The following is a 14,885-nucleotide window of genomic DNA, read 5'->3' as shown; positions in this document are numbered from 1 at the left end:
TTCCCAGAATCTGACAGCCAGTTCGGCAGCAGAGAAACCAGACACAGAAACAAAAAGGCAAAAGATTACATTTTTGAATTTTCTTTTTAATAAAAAGGCACCTATAAAACAGGTCAATACAGTACAGGCAGCACAGAGACCCCCAGAGCAAGCCTAAAAAGTGTTTCAAAATAAAAACCAAGAAGATGTTTTCACATATTGTATTTATATATTTATATTTATATATATATATTTATATAATGGTACAAAATGGTTGGGGTATGGCCATGGATGGAGAGAAGGCTGGCCTGTGGAGATCACCTTGGGAAGCTAGTGGTAGAGGTGGGAGACAAGGACACCAGAAGGGGACAATGGGCCCTTTGTGGCCTGCACTCTCTCCTCAGAGCTAGAGAGCAGGGCAATTAGACCGTTTGGATAGGCTAGGAACATGGGTGGGGGGCACAAGGCCCAGATGGAAGCAGGGAGGGCAGAGTGTCTGGCAGGAAGGAGGACAGGTTTCCACCCACCTCTCAACAGAGACCTTGGCTCTGGTCCCTGGGAGGGGCGAGGGAAGCCAGGGGCCTGCAGCCAGCTCTGGAGGGGAGCGGTGCCTGACCCGGCTGACAATGGACAGCACCAGACTGGGAGAAGTGGACACAAATTCCCTTTGTATTACGGCTGCCAAGGCAAAACCAGGCCCTGCAGGTCAGGAAGGCTGGGGACGGGGTCCCGGTAAAAGACACCCTGTCTAGAATGGCCCTTGGCCCTGCAGACAGGGCAGGAAAGGCCTTGGCCAAGGAGCTGCCCACCACCTTAAAGGCAGGAAAAAGGAAAGGAGGAAAGGAGAAGTATTTTACTCCTGGGGCCACGGGAGATAAAACACCCATTCCTGTATGGCTTCAGTCTGACCCGCGGTGGGTGAGGGGCTCTCCTGGGAAGTAACAGGGAGGCAGTGGCTGTGCCTGGGCAGGCAGAGACAGATCTGGTACATGGCCCTGAACCCTGGGCAGAAAGACCTTGCCAGAGTGGACAGGCAGCAGGATGTTCTCCCCAACACTGCCTTTCCTCACTCCATGCTAGGGGTGGAGGTTGGAGGGAGACTGACTGACTCAGCCAAACTCTGTCCCTTCCTTCTTTGGTGAGAAGCAAGTGGTGGTTTCTAGAAGAGTCTGTGCCCTGTGGGGTTACCTGGCCCAAGGCCACTGAAGTCATAGGCCGCAGTCACACGTGCTAACCCCTCCATAGCTCCAGTCAAAGGGACCACACCTGCCCAGAGGACAAAGGGCTTCAAGTTCTGGCTAAGATGTAGCAGCAGAGGCACCCGGGCAGGGGCCCTATGTCACTGGTGTGGGTAAACACGCTCAAGTGTACACCTGCTCTCCGGAATTCACTCAGCAGCAGACAGGCGGCCATAGCAGGGGGAGGAGGAGGCCTCAGTCCTCCCGGGCTCACCGAACGGAAGCCTAGCCTAGATGGTCTGACCTCAGTTGATGGGTGGGGCACATGGAGGGTGCAGAGGACTGTAGGTCTCTGGGTCCAGGCGAATGGTGGGAGCAATCATTTGGAGGGGGAAGGTTTTTTTTTTTTGTGGGTTTTTTAAAAATTTTTTTCTTTTTTGTGTGTGACTTCTATCAAAACACAGAAATACTGCACACGCACAAACCGGCACTAAAGCGCAGCTCTATTTACAGCTCCGCTGGCACCTGCCCACCTGGCCAGCTGCCTGCAGGGGGCATGGGAGAGGAGGTCAGCCATGTCAGCAGGAGAGGAAATGAAGACAGGGGGCGGGGGAAAGCAGAGAAACTGGGAGGGGACGGTGGACCTGGAGCACCAATGAGGTGACAGTTCCAAAGGGACAGAAGATGGAAGACCCCTCCTCTCCTTCCTCTCTCCCCAAGGGCCCCCAAAACATAGCTGAAAACGGGGAGAAGTAGACAGAGGGAAATAGAAGCCCCACAGGAACAGGAAGGGTGGGGGAGGGGCGGTCCTGGTCAAACCCAATTCCAACTCCCCACCCCGACTCTCTTGCCTCTCCCGCATGCTGCCAGCACATCAGGTTTCCACAAATGCCACTCCCCACACGAGCCCCCTCCCACCCCTCCACCCTACCCCTGGACCCAGGCCATCCATTCCAACACTGGAGGAAAAAAACTTCTTAAAGTCAACGTATTCTCAGTAGCCCCAGCCCCAGCCCCTTGAGGGGCCTGCTAGAAGGGTAGATTGGCCATGCCGCCCGGCGCTGGGAGGTAGCCCATTTGGCTGTCCAGAGACACACTGCGCTGCCGCAGAGGGTGGGACACCATGAGGTTCTGCTGGGGTGGGGGGCCCATGAGGGAGCCCTGTGGGGACAACATGTGGGGAGGCTGGGTATAGACCTCGCCCCCCACACCCCGTTGCTTCATCAGCATAAAATTCTGCTGGGTCATGAGGCCTTGTGGTGGGGACATGACCCCTTGGTGCAGGCCGTGGGGCACCATGCCCTGCTGTGGGGGCACACCTGTCCTGCCCAGCAAGGACATCTGTCCAGGGTGGCACATGGACATGCTGAGCCCCCGCTGGACCCCCTGTTGGCCCGGGAGGTTGGGGGGCCGAGAGGGGGTCTGCTCCGCCATCATGTTCTGCAGGTTCATGAGATGCAGGTTGGGGGGCTGGGCCTTGGGGGGCTGGTTCTCGCTCTTGGGGAAGTACTGGAGGGTGCTGCTCGGCTTCTCAGAGGGGATGATCCTGGACAAGTCGAACTCAGGAATGCCGGTAGGGGTGGGCCGGATCACCTCACTCAGCTCTGGGTCATTCAGTACAGATGCCACCCCAGGGAGCACCCCGGGTGGGTAAGCATCGCCCATGCGGCCAGTCATGCCTTTGCCCATCAGGTGCTGCTGGGGGGGTATGGGACCAGGTGGCTGGTTGGGCAGGTCCTCAGGGGGCAGGGGCATGCCTGGGGGGTAGTGCTGCTGTAGGCCAGGCCCCCCGCCCCCACCCCCAGTGGGGGCCATGGCACCATGGGGCTGCTGTAGCCGAGGAGGAAAGGGCATCATCTGGGAGGAGCTGGGCACAGGGCCACAAGGGGTATTTAGGGAGTCTGGGCCTCCCGGGGCCATCATCATTGAGTTTTGAGAAGGGGCCCCTGTCCCCTGTGCATTGGGGTGCAGTGGAATGTTGGACCCCAGAGGGGTAGGGGAGGGCAACATAGTAGGGGGGGGCTCGTGGGACAGGGGCTGCTGGCCTGGCAAGTTCATGCCCATGGGGCTCTGGGCAGCAGCAGAGTTCAGGTGCATCTGGTTGGGCTGGTTATTGCTGATGCCTGTGGGGAAAGAAGAGAACATTAGAGGCTGTGCCCACCCAGCGCGGGAAGGTGCCTCCCCCACCCACAAATGTGTTCTAGTCCAGGTTTCAGGAAGGGATGGTAGCGATTGGAACGGGGCCCCAGAGTTTACACCACCCCATGACTAGAGACTGTGGAAGCGTGTAGAAGCCAGCATGTCCACAGGACAACTGCTGGACAAACCCTCCGTAGCCTCTCCTGGAAGCTTTGCCTCCTCATACCTGGTCCAGAGCCCTGCGGGGGTGGGGGTGGGGGTAGCAGGGGTCGATCAGGCAGCAGCTCATCGTCTGAGGTGGCGATAGTCTTGATGGCATTGTGGTATAGCGGGGTAGAGCTAGGCATGGCATACTTGGACATCTGAGACATCATCAGTGACAGAGGGTTCTGGGAAGGCGTGGGGTCTGGGGAGGATGTGAAAGGTAGGCTGGGGTTCATGAGGCCGCTGGGAGGGTTGGCAGGAGGCGCTGAGGAGCTGTTCCGAGGGCCGCTTGGCGGGAGAGTACCTACAGAAGTGGAGAGACAGAAAGAGCAGAGGTCACTGGGGAAAGGGAGGCTGAATTCGGCCACTCATACTCAGTTTAAGGAAAGGCCAATTCCTTCCAAATGTCTACCTCACTTCAGGGACACCCATGCTCCACTGAACACAGACTCCCTGTGATTCCAGTGACCCACACACCTTTAAGTAATTCCTGTAGTGGGGAGATCCAAGCCCCAAGTAGGACCCTTCAAGATGCCCAGATGTGCCTGGAGCTCTGTATCGGCACAGCTACCACTAAAGCCCCTATCCACCCCCCACAAAGGCTCCAACCCAAGTCCACCCAAATGACTCACCCTGTTCCATGTTGCCCAGGGTAGAGGAAGAGTTTATGTTGAGAGGCGGCTGCTTATTCTGGGAGACCCCAGGGCTAGGCATGGCTGTCTTGGGAGAGGCGACCCAGCCTGGAGAAGGCACCGCCATGGAGGGAGACTTGAGCCTGCTGGGTGAGCCAGTAGGTGACCGCACACTGAGGGAAGAGCTGAGGACCTGGGGTGACTTGAGAGGTCCTGGTGGGTTGGCAGAAGGCAAGGGCACCATCTGTGAGGGAGTCTGGGGTGACTTGAGGTTGGCAGAGGGTGAGGTGACCAAAGGTGAGTGCACCTGGCTAAGGGTGGGTGACTTCAGATGCCCCATACCCGGTGAACCCATCTGATTAATACTGATGGTGAGGTCTGAAGGCCGTCTGCCCAGCCCCCTACTGGGGGCCGAATGCACAGACCCAGGAGGAGGATTGGATGCAGGGGGCAGAGGCATATGGCTGAGCCGGGTGGTGCCCACAGAGCCCATGGGCATTGAACTCTGATCAGGGCTGAACATGTCTTGAGTGTTGCCCATGTCCTGGGGCATGGCTTGGTAGGGTCCCTGACCCCCCGAGAATCCCTGCTGGCCCTGGTTGGGGAACTGTGAGGGCATAAGCATCTTCTGTGGACCCCCCATCATGCCGCCACTATTCTGAGCCCGAACACGAGCCATCTCCTCAGGACTGAGACCCTGAGGCCCCATCATGTCCCCGGGGCCTCGCATCTTCTGTGACATCAGCATCTGCTGCTGGGGCGTCATCTGTACATTCAGGTTCATGTTCATGTTCATATTCACGTTCATGTTCATGTTGAGGTTGCCTGGCCCCATAGGTGGGTCCACCTCCCTCAGCCCTGACTGTCCCATGGGAGGGCTCAGGAGGCCCCGGCCTCCACCGAACTCTATGCCCATGGGCGTGCCGGCCAGGCCATCCCCACCAGTCATCTGCCCCGGGAACATGGTGGGATCCATCTGTCGATGTGTCTGCATCATCCGCTCCATTTCCATGCTCTGTCCCATGCCACTCCCTGCCATGCCCAGGGGGCGCTGCATGCCCATTGTCCGCTTTTCCAGCAACTGGTGCCTCAACAGTTCCTCCCGGACACGCGGGGTCATGAATCGCTCTGCCTCACCCTGCCCGCCTGGATAGGGCACGGCATTCTGGGCAAAATTGCTGGGTCCCCCAATAGGGGGCAAGTCTTCAGTCCAGCTCATGCCTGGTCTTACAGGTCTCTGCATGGCATTCATGGGTACCTCCATGGGCATACTCTGTATACTCCCAAATCCAGGCACCCTTTGCATCTGGTTGCCCGGGAAACGGGGGCCAGGGAAGGGAGGTCCAGCTCGGAGTTGCATGGGATCCTGGACATCCATAGGTCCTCGGAGTTGGGCGCCCATTCCAGGTGGCCACTGATCCCCAGGTTTGCTGTGGTAAGGAGGTGGGGGCCCCCTCCCCATCATGCCCCCCATGCCCACCATGTCCTGCAGAGGGCGGCCCCCATGCAATCCAATCTGCTCCTCTTTCCGCCGCTTCTCCTCGTAGTACTCTTCCTGGAGTTTGCGCCAGGCCACCTGCTCAGGTGTCAGGCTGTCCTGGCCCAGCCTCTGCATCATCATGTTCATGTGCTGGCCCATGTCCCCACCCTGGGGGTGCCCGGGCACTTCATGCTCCAGTGGGGGGCCTCCTAGACTCTGTGTCTGTGAGATCATGGACTGCAAGGGCTCCTCGTACTTCTTCAGCCCACTGGGAGGGGCGGAGGGAGGCTGCTGAGCGGCAGAGGGAGCTTGTGCTGGGGGGCCCCCCTCGCCGGCTCCTCCAGGGGGCCCCTTGAGGAAGGGCTCAGTCTCCCCACTGCGGAGCAGCAGCCTCTCAATGTCTCGCAGCGTCTGGAGAGAGCGCTCACGGTGCTCCAGCTGCTCTTTGGACAGGCCCTCGGAGCCCACCAGGTTCCGCTGCCCATTTCCTGTGGGAGTGCCCTCCCCCAAGAGGGCCGAGCCAGAGGCACTGCCAGTGTCTCCTCCAGGAGGCAGGGGGTTGTTAGCAGTGGCTGCCGTCGGCGTGTTAGGGTGGGTGCCCCCAGTCCCACCACCTGTGCTAGCAGCTCCCACGGAGTTCGGGGCCAGGTCCTGACTGGTATCTTCAGGAGGTCCCTCTGGGGGCAGAGCAGGAGGGGCACTGCCCGGGGCTGGAGGTGGTGGTGGCAATGGAGGTGGCTGGGACTGTGGTGTACCTGCTGAAGGTGTGTTCAGGGGCAGTGGCTCTGGGGTGGGTGGCACTTTCGGGGCCTGCAGGAGAACAGAGGTAAAGAATTAAGATGAGGGGACATCTTAACCTATCTTAGAGCCAGGCAGGGAATCACACTCACCTGATCCAGCTTGGCCCGGGGCACATTCTGCTGGTGGTAGGTGAGGATGGACTCTGCCCGGCCTTGTAGCACGGCCTCTGCAGCCCTGGGGAGCAATCACATGCGGTTCAGAGATGGACAGAAGAGAACCCCCCTCACTCGCCCACCTTGCCCCCTGCACGTGCTCAGACTGGGCACGGGTGGGCCAAATCCCCCGCTCCCCCCACCCTCCCTACCCTAATCCCCCTCTCCCCACCCCTTTACCCTCCCCGCCCCCCACCCCCGTGTCTCCCGAAGCCTTACGTGTTGGCCAGGTGGGTAGTGAAGACATACACAAACTGTGAGGGAGGCTTTCCTGGGACGCCCCCACCCCCGCCCCCAGGGACATCTGGTCGAAGGCCTGGCGGGGGGCCATGTGGGGGGCCTGGTGCACTGCTTTCACTAAGGGGCAGTTGGGCAGTTTGGCCAGGACCCAGCTGTGGGGCCGCCATGGCTGCATCTGCTACATTACAATCTGCAAGCAGAAAGAAAAAGGACAGCAAGTGAGTGGCCCAGGTGTGGGAAGAAGAACCCGCGGGCATTCCTGCCCCACAGTCCACACCCAAAGGGCCATGTGTCCCCACAATCTGCCTCCACACTGACTTGCCCTACAGTCTTTGCCCAAGATGGCCAGAATGATGACCATGTAGAGGAGAGGGAGAACATGGCAGACACATCAAAGCTCTGCTTAGCTCTGCTCTGGAGCACTCCCACTGTGAGGTGTGTGTGTGTGTGTGTGTGTGTGTGTGTGTGTGTGTGATATACTGTCCAGTGACCCGGTAAGAAGGCAGGGAAGCCGTAGTAACGACGATGCAAACGACCAACAACTTTTCGTCCTACCTCACCACCCACTGCTGTGATTCTACAAGACATAGCATTTGTCTCAGTTTCTTCTACAAAATGGAAACACTACTCAGCTCCCGTGTGCCCTGCCGGGGACAGGTCAAAGAAACATAGTCACTGGGCCACAGGCAAACCGTCCATATCCGTCACAGAGTCAGAAAGGCAGTGCGGAATAAAAGTCCCTACTGCTCTCACAGACTGAGGTTGGTCACAAGAATCACAGGGAGGTGTGTCCCCATGACAGCCGATCAGCAACCCCTGCAGCAGCGGGCCCGCAGGGCGGCCTGACATTTGTCTCTCCCATAGGCTCGGGAACACAGTACTACTGCCCATTTCCCAGCAGCCAATGCCAAGCTCAGGGTTTCTGGGATTCATCCCTCAGATTCAACTAGATGTTAGAGCAGCTGGAGGAAATGCCTTACTGCTGTTTATGAGTTTACCAAAGGATAGTACAGGAGCCTGAGAGGGCTCAGTAGGTAAAGGAACCTGCTGCCAAACCTGACACACACCGCCCCGCTGGAACCCATGACCCACATGGTGAAAGGAGGGAACTACCCACCCCACTCATGCACCATGGAGTGTACACACACACACACTCATAAATGAAGATGCTACAAATGAAGACAGATGAGATGAACGAAGTTGTTTTTTTTTTTTTTTTTTTGGTTTTTCGAGACAGGGTTTCTCTGTAGTTTTGGTGCCCGTCCCGGAACTAGCTCTTGTAGACCAGGCTGGCCTCAAACGCCCAGAGATCCACCTGCCTCTGCCTCCCGAGTGCTGGGATTAAAGGCGTGCACCACCACCGCCCGGCAAGATGAACGAAGTTTTAAGGCAGGTGAGAGCGGCATTTGTTTCTGTGCCCTCTCTGAGCACGCCACTACTCAGAAACCCACACAAGTCAGCTCTCGAAAAAATGTATAAAGCCTGTCTTTTTGGGTTACAGGGATGAGTGTATGTGTGTGTGTGCGTGTGAATGTGGGGGGCAGAAGCAGGAATGTACACACATATAGTTTAAGGGCACAGAACACATACAGAGGCCAACACTGGCCTGGAACTCATGCACACCACTCTAGCTTGCCACTGAGTCCAGAAAGCCTGCTGCTTCCACGTCCTATGTTGTCATCACTGGGATTACACTCGATGCCAAAGCTTTCTGTTTTTCTTTTCTCAATTTTTTGAGACAGGGTTTCTCTGTGTAGCCCTGGCTGTCCTGGAACTCGCTCTGTAGACCAGGCTGGCCTCTAACTCAGAGATCCCCCTGCCTCTGCCTTCCCAGTGCTCAGATTAAAGGCCTGCGCCACCACTACCTAGTTTTCTTTTTTGTTTTGGTTGGTTTTTGTTTGTTTTTGAGACAGGGTTTCTGGAAGTCCTAGAACTGGCTTGGTAAACCAGTTGACCTTGAACTCACAGGTATCCACCTGCTTCTGTCACCACCAGTGCTGGAATTAAGGTGTGGACCACCACACCCAGTTTGCAGCCAGCTTCTGGGGAATCTCAACACAGATTCTTGCTGCAAGGCAAGTGTTTACTCAGGAAGACTTCCTCCCAGCCTTCTTTCTGGACCTTTTACAGACTTGTCATTAGTCCTATTTAAACCACTGGCCACAGGTCACCAACTGAACCTTCAGGCTCACTCCCTCACACACAGGTTGGAGTGTGGGACTAAAAGTCCCAAACCTCTAATCCTGCTTTGATCTTTCAGTCATCAGCTCCATCTTGAAGCTACCTCAGGCTGGTAGCCACACCAGTCAATATAACATATGCAAAAGAACACTTATCAGCGTGGAGCTTCCCAGGATTTTAGAGTAGTATGCCAGGAACAAGGCGAGACCAAACACGCAATTCACAATATTCCAGGCTGACATACTGGGAACATTCCCAGAATAGCCAAGCCACCCTTGGCTCTGACTCTCCATTCCCATATAGATCCGATCTACTACTGGTCACCAGTGGGTTTAGGTTAGGGGGAGATCCACTCTCAAGCCAAGCCCCCAGACTGCAGTGACAAGTGACAGCACTTCCAGATAACACCAGAGCTCGACCAAGGCAGCAGCCACCTGAGTTCAGAGTCAGCTGATTGCTGTCCTTGTATGAGCTCCTCACTGGTCCACCCCATAACAGTTTTGCCATGAGCCTCACACCAATAGTAAGCTGACCTCGAGCACTGCCTTGAAGAAAATGTAAACTAGAGCATACGATAGGCTCTGGAAGCTATGGAGGGGGAGGCAGAATATAAACTAGAGCATACAATAGGCTCTGGAAGCTATGGAGGGGGAGGCAGAATATAAACTAGAGCATACGATAGGCTCTGGAAGCTATGGAGGGGGAGGCAGAATTTACCACAAGAAGGAACTTTCTCATACCATCACAGCAGTACAAACTAATGCTGTTCAAAGTATGCTGCATGCCTGAACTCTTTCTCCTTGTACAAAATCTATACAGACAAGATCGTTTTTATAGATGAGAAAGCAGGAATCCTTTCCCAAGTTTATACAGATGGCAAGTGCATTCCTGGGGGGAAGCAGCCTGGTCTCTGAGCCTGTGCTATGCTCCTCTACAACGTTCTGCCTCTCCTCAAAGAATTCAGTTGCGCAGTTGAACGCTGCTGGATGGCGTGGTGTCAAAAGACTATAATCCCAGCACTTGGGAGGTATAGGCCAGCCTTATCTACATAGCAAACTTGAGGTTAGTCTGTACTACATGAGACCTGGTCTCAGCTGAATGGCAGTCTATCTAAAAGAGGCTGGCCATGGGATCTTCTTTTTATCTCTCTGTATCTTTCAGAGTTTCTATACTGACATAGTCTAATGTTACAGAAACAAATTCAGGGTAACAGGAAGGTTCCTGTTCCAGGAAGCAGAGAAAGACTCTACCATTCAAGTGTATGACAGAGACTGAGGAGCACTAGTGAGTTCCACGGGAGCCTCTGCAGTCCCAGTCAGCTGTGGAGGCTTCTTACTGGCCACTCCCCAGTAGGGTCCACTCAGTCCCCATTTGCTGACTGTGTCCTCTGTAAGTCATGACAACCCCTTCCTCAAAGGACTAAACACAGCAGCCAGCACATTCTTCCTCCTTTCCTGATTCCTGCCTTCAAAAGCCCACACTTTAACCAGGCATGGTGACGCCAAATGCCTTTAATCCCAGTCCTGGGGAAACAGAGGTGGATGATTGTTGTGAGTTCTAGGCCAGCCAGGGCTACATACTGAGATCTTGTCTCCAACAAACAGCGTAACAGCCCACAGTTTAAACTTCTCTGGATAGTGTCTTATGCATTAAGCTATCTCTTCTCTCAAAACAGATATAAGTTTGAGGGAAAACACCAAGGACACAGATGTCTTCCATCTCCAGTACATAAGGATGGATTAAAGAACGAGAGCCAGGTGATGGTGGTGCACGCCTTTGATCCCAGCACTCTAGAGGCAGAGAAAGGTGAATCTCTGTGAGTTTCAGACCAGCCTGGTCTACAGAGTGTGTTCTAAGACAGCCAAGACTACACAGAGAAGCCATGTCTCTTAAAAACAAAAAAAGAAGGGAGAGAGAGGAATGGATATCAATTCACACCTACTTGTCCTGGCAATGCACCCTGAGCACTTTCTGAGAGTCATTCAGAGGCTGGAGAAAGGAACCAGTGTGGGCTCACAACCAGGCTTTGCAAAGCAAAGCTGAACCCAGCCAGGACCTTCCCTGCCCATTGACCAGTAGGTGGCAGCATAGGCCATGAAATCTGTTAGAAAAGTAGTGAGTTGTCCAGGAAAGAGACCACCTGAGAAACCCTATGGAGTGGACCAGACTGAGGAGAGAAGGGGAAAGGAAGAGAGAAGAGGGAAGGGGAGGGAGGGGCGGGAGAGACCTGGAAGGCAGGGACTGGGCTACCGCAATGGAGGTAGCAAAACAGTCTAAAGTAGAACTGAAGAGGAGCCCGGGTGCCTGGTCCTTACCACTTCTCTCACAATCCCCTAAAGCCCTAGGTCAGGAGGTTCCCTTAGGGCAGCCCCATGAGGCACAGAACCAATGGTACTCACTGTGGGCAGCCCCGATGGGCTTGTCGTCCTCCTCGCTGTCTGGCCCGGAGCACCATTCGTCCCCGCTGTACGGCTGCTTCCGCTCAAGCACACACCTCCGTTTACTCCGGGGTGCCACCTCTGCCCGGGCAGAAGACAGGCAAGGAGTGAGTGCCAAGATGTCCTGTCCTTCCACAGGCAGAGGCCCTCCCAGACCATTCTCCAGAGTGCCCCACCCTAAAGGGCACTGCCCAGACCACGGTGGGCACTTTGCCAGTCCTTGGCCCCCACCACACCACCATTTGTTTCTGATTTCTTTCTCCAACCCTGGCTGCCTGTCTCCCCTCCCCCCCATACCAAGTAGAGCATAATCCCAACCACAACTGGTTCTAATTAGGGCTGGGGGGGGCAGGGAGGAGCCACTGTGACTCTTTCAGGCCCCAGTGTCTGTTCCCAAAAGGCTTGGGGGGGGGGTTGCTATTCACTCAGGACACCTCCCTCTCCCAATGTAGGGGCCATGGTGGGAAGGCTGAGGATGCGGACACCAGAAGTCCAATCACTCTGTGGTCCAGCCCTTCCACCCTACTCTGGAATGAACTGGTTGACTGATGGGATAGAGATAAGAGGAAGAAAGGGGCAAGAAACAATCCAGGTTGTATGGCTGCGCAGGATGGGATTAATCAACAGATGGTCTGGACCACTTGGGGTCTTGGTGATGCTAAAGTCTATAGGTGAGAGGATGTCATACCTTTGGCCTCTGAGTCGAGGGATGGAGTCCCAGCCTCCCGCTGCTCTCCAGAGTCTACGGACACACTCCTCTCTCGCTTCACCTTGCCCTTGAGTGAGCTGAAAGGAGGTACCCCTGCCTGGGGGTTCTTCAGACTTGAGTTGCTAGGTGAGATCTGGTTGGCCTTGGCCCCATGGCTCCCCGCCCCCACGCCCTTGGAGCCCAGGTTGCAGGTGGGTCCTTGGTTCACATTCTGGTGCTGGGATTGGGCCCCTCCATTCCCTGTCTTGCCATGATTGGTCAATTTGTTTTCTGGGTGCATTGGCTTGGCTGGGGCAGGGGGACAGTGGCCCCGAGGGGACAGCGGCGGACTCCCTGGAGCTTCTCGCCTCCTGGGGTGGGGTAACCTGGGAGAAGGGAGGAGAGACGGGGCAGGTTAATCCTACAAGGAGGTAGGCATGACTGGACTTTAGCTCCCTAGCCTCACCTAATGGGGTAGGGGGTGGCTAGGTGCTATCTGGAGACTACCTGCTATTCCCTGCCTCGGTGTGGTTCCTCAGATAAGAGCAGAGCTCTGTCCCCTTAGGGGAGCGGAGATGGAGGATGTTCCTTATCTCCTAGACCCAATCAAAGGGAAACTGGGGCTCTGAGTTGGTAGGATCTGCCTACCTTCATCCTCCACACCACCAGCTTCCCTAGCAGCCTGGTCTCTCCAGCTCTGATGCATTCTTAGCAGCACCTTCTAGGGTTTAAGACTCCTTCCAAGGCCCCAAACCTCAACTATGCTGTGTCCTAACAACTCGCAGAGAAGGGCCACAGGACCTGTGAGTCACTGCTCAAGCCCCAGTCCTAGTCCCTAGGGGAGTAGGGGACAGCACAATTGAGAGTGGTACCCACTGGTCCAGAAGACTCCCCAGAGCCTACGGGGAAGGCCTGAAGAGGGTGGGCCAGTAGACCCTGTCAGCAGGCAGGGACAGAAGGGGGGAGGGGAGGGGGAATGTCAAGCAGAGGAGTGCTGCTTGAAGCCAAGGATTCCTGCAGCCTAGACTGCGGGCCCTTTAAGCTCCAGCCCGCTCCCCCCCACCGCCTCCCCCTCCCCGGAGACCTATTAATAGCCGCTGGAAAGATCACATCACGGGAGAGGATATTTATCCCCCCTCATTCCACACCAGCTCAGATTTATTTCAGCCCTGCTGCCCTGCTGCTGCCGCCTGGCCCTGTCTGCCCGCTTCTCCTGAGGAGGAGGGAGGCAGGCACCGCCCCCACTCCAGCTCCTACACCCAACTAGACTGAGGCTGGAGGGCATCCTCCTCACACCCCAATACTAGTGTTGGGGGGGGGGTCTGCTCTAACGGTTTTAGGAGGGAAGAAATAGAAGAGACCAGAAGCATCAGGCACAGCTAGCTGCCAGTCTCCTCTGCCCCCTGGGCCCAGGCGCTAAGGCTGGCTACCAGCTCCTGCCTGGGCCCAGACGTTCCCACTCTACCTCCCTTCAGCCCACTGGTGGCCAGGAAGCCAGGTGCCCAGGGGACTTCTCTCCAAACCCGCAAAGCTTCACAGCTTGGCCCCATCACCATGGGCCCTTCCCTTCCCCGCTCTCCAGACACATGTATCCCACCCTCCGTGACACCCACACACCTTGTCTTGTTAGCCAGGATCCTCATGGCTCCCACACACAGTGGGGCTACGGCCCCTGTGCGTGCCCAGGGCCCAGACAGGTACTCGGTACTGGAGCAGGGACTGCAGCAACAAGCCCCAAAGAGAAAACTTGTGACTTAAGGAGGGGGTGTATGAAGGGGAGGGAAGGGAGAACCCAACAGCCCCGGGACTACGGAACTGGATAGGGTAGAGTGGGAGTGGAAAGAGAAGACTTCTCTATCCTAAAGACCAGTCCAGTCCTCATCCCTCCCGCACCTTGTCCTTAAGGAGCTTGCAGGATCTAGCAAGCCCCTCACCCTGGACACCTCCCCCTCCCAAGGGCTGCAGTCAGAATTCACTAATAGGCTAGGTCGCAAAAGTGACGCTTGGGGTGGCTGTGCGAGGTCTGCTCAGGCCCACCGGGGGACTCCCGCTCCCAGACACGCCCCTTACCCAGGATTCGGGAATCCCTCACGCCCCGCCCCAACACTGCGCCCTGTCCCCGGGCGCTGCAGCCTTCTAGGGGCCGGGGTGGGGGCACTGCCCTGCCCCGCCCCCAGCTCCAGGCCTAGCCCGTGCCCATCCCGGCAGGCCCGGGCGGGCAGCAAGAGGCCTGGCGGGGCCCCGGGGCTGCAGCTGGGCTCTTCTGGAGACCAGTAACGCTGGCTCAGATTCCTCCCAGACCGCAAGAATGCAGGAGCCTCCCCTCCCCCCCTCCCTTGCACCCCCACCCCGCCCCCTTCGGCAGAGCCAGAGAGTAGAGACAGAGCGAGCAAGGAGCGAGAGAGCCAGCGAGGCAGCGAGCGAGGGTGAGGGAAGCGGGCAGGGCTGCAGCGTGGATCTCACAGGCCCACTGGAGGGCGTGCGGACAGACACACAGACAAGTCCCCTAGGGACTGACTGGGAACTAGCCGGCTGGGCAGACTGGGCGCGCAAAGCTGGGGCACAAGAGACCCACAAGCACCCTAACTCTGACTCACGCACACTTACAGCTCACACGTGGACAGGGAGACAAAGACACGCACGGAGCCCAGGAAACTAGAGATGCTCACGGCCAGCTGGCAGAGGTGTGCCCGAGGGACTGGGCAGTGAGAACCAACGCGAGCCACCAGGCAGCCTGGAGCATACAGACAGCCGGCAGCCCAGAGGAGTGAGA

The 14,885-nt window shown here is 56.7% G+C and overlaps 1 protein-coding gene across 3 annotated transcripts in view; it reads right to left on the bottom strand.

The window, feature by feature from the left end:
- Positions 1 to 71: 71 nt before the first annotated feature.
- Positions 72 to 14,885, bottom strand: part of Bcl9l (BCL9 like) — a 30,740-nt gene continuing 15,926 nt past the window's right edge. For 2 of the 3 annotated variants that reach the window (XM_057767029.1, XM_057767030.1), the window contains 7 exons: positions 12,113 to 12,498; positions 11,386 to 11,505; positions 6,785 to 6,995; positions 6,503 to 6,587; positions 4,133 to 6,422; positions 3,523 to 3,804; positions 72 to 3,280 (listed from right to left, as the gene is read on the bottom strand). In XM_057767029.1, coding sequence (XP_057623012.1) covers positions 2,187 to 3,280; positions 3,523 to 3,804; positions 4,133 to 6,422; positions 6,503 to 6,587; positions 6,785 to 6,995; positions 11,386 to 11,505; positions 12,113 to 12,413 — 4,383 coding nt within the window. In that variant the 5' untranslated portion in view covers positions 12,414 to 12,498 and the 3' untranslated portion in view covers positions 72 to 2,186. Of the gene's footprint in view, positions 3,281 to 3,522; positions 3,805 to 4,132; positions 6,423 to 6,502; positions 6,588 to 6,784; positions 6,996 to 11,385; positions 11,506 to 12,112; positions 12,499 to 13,729; positions 13,832 to 14,885 lie in introns of all 3 variants that reach the window. The other variant, XM_057767028.1, reaches the window with a different exon arrangement.

The sequence above is a fragment of the Chionomys nivalis genome, chromosome 4 (assembly GCF_950005125.1).
Source record: "Chionomys nivalis chromosome 4, mChiNiv1.1, whole genome shotgun sequence".
Lineage (NCBI taxonomy): Eukaryota > Metazoa > Chordata > Mammalia > Rodentia > Cricetidae > Chionomys > Chionomys nivalis.
Note: the sequence above shows the minus strand (reverse complement) of the source record. Positions and strands in the feature narration are given on the sequence as shown.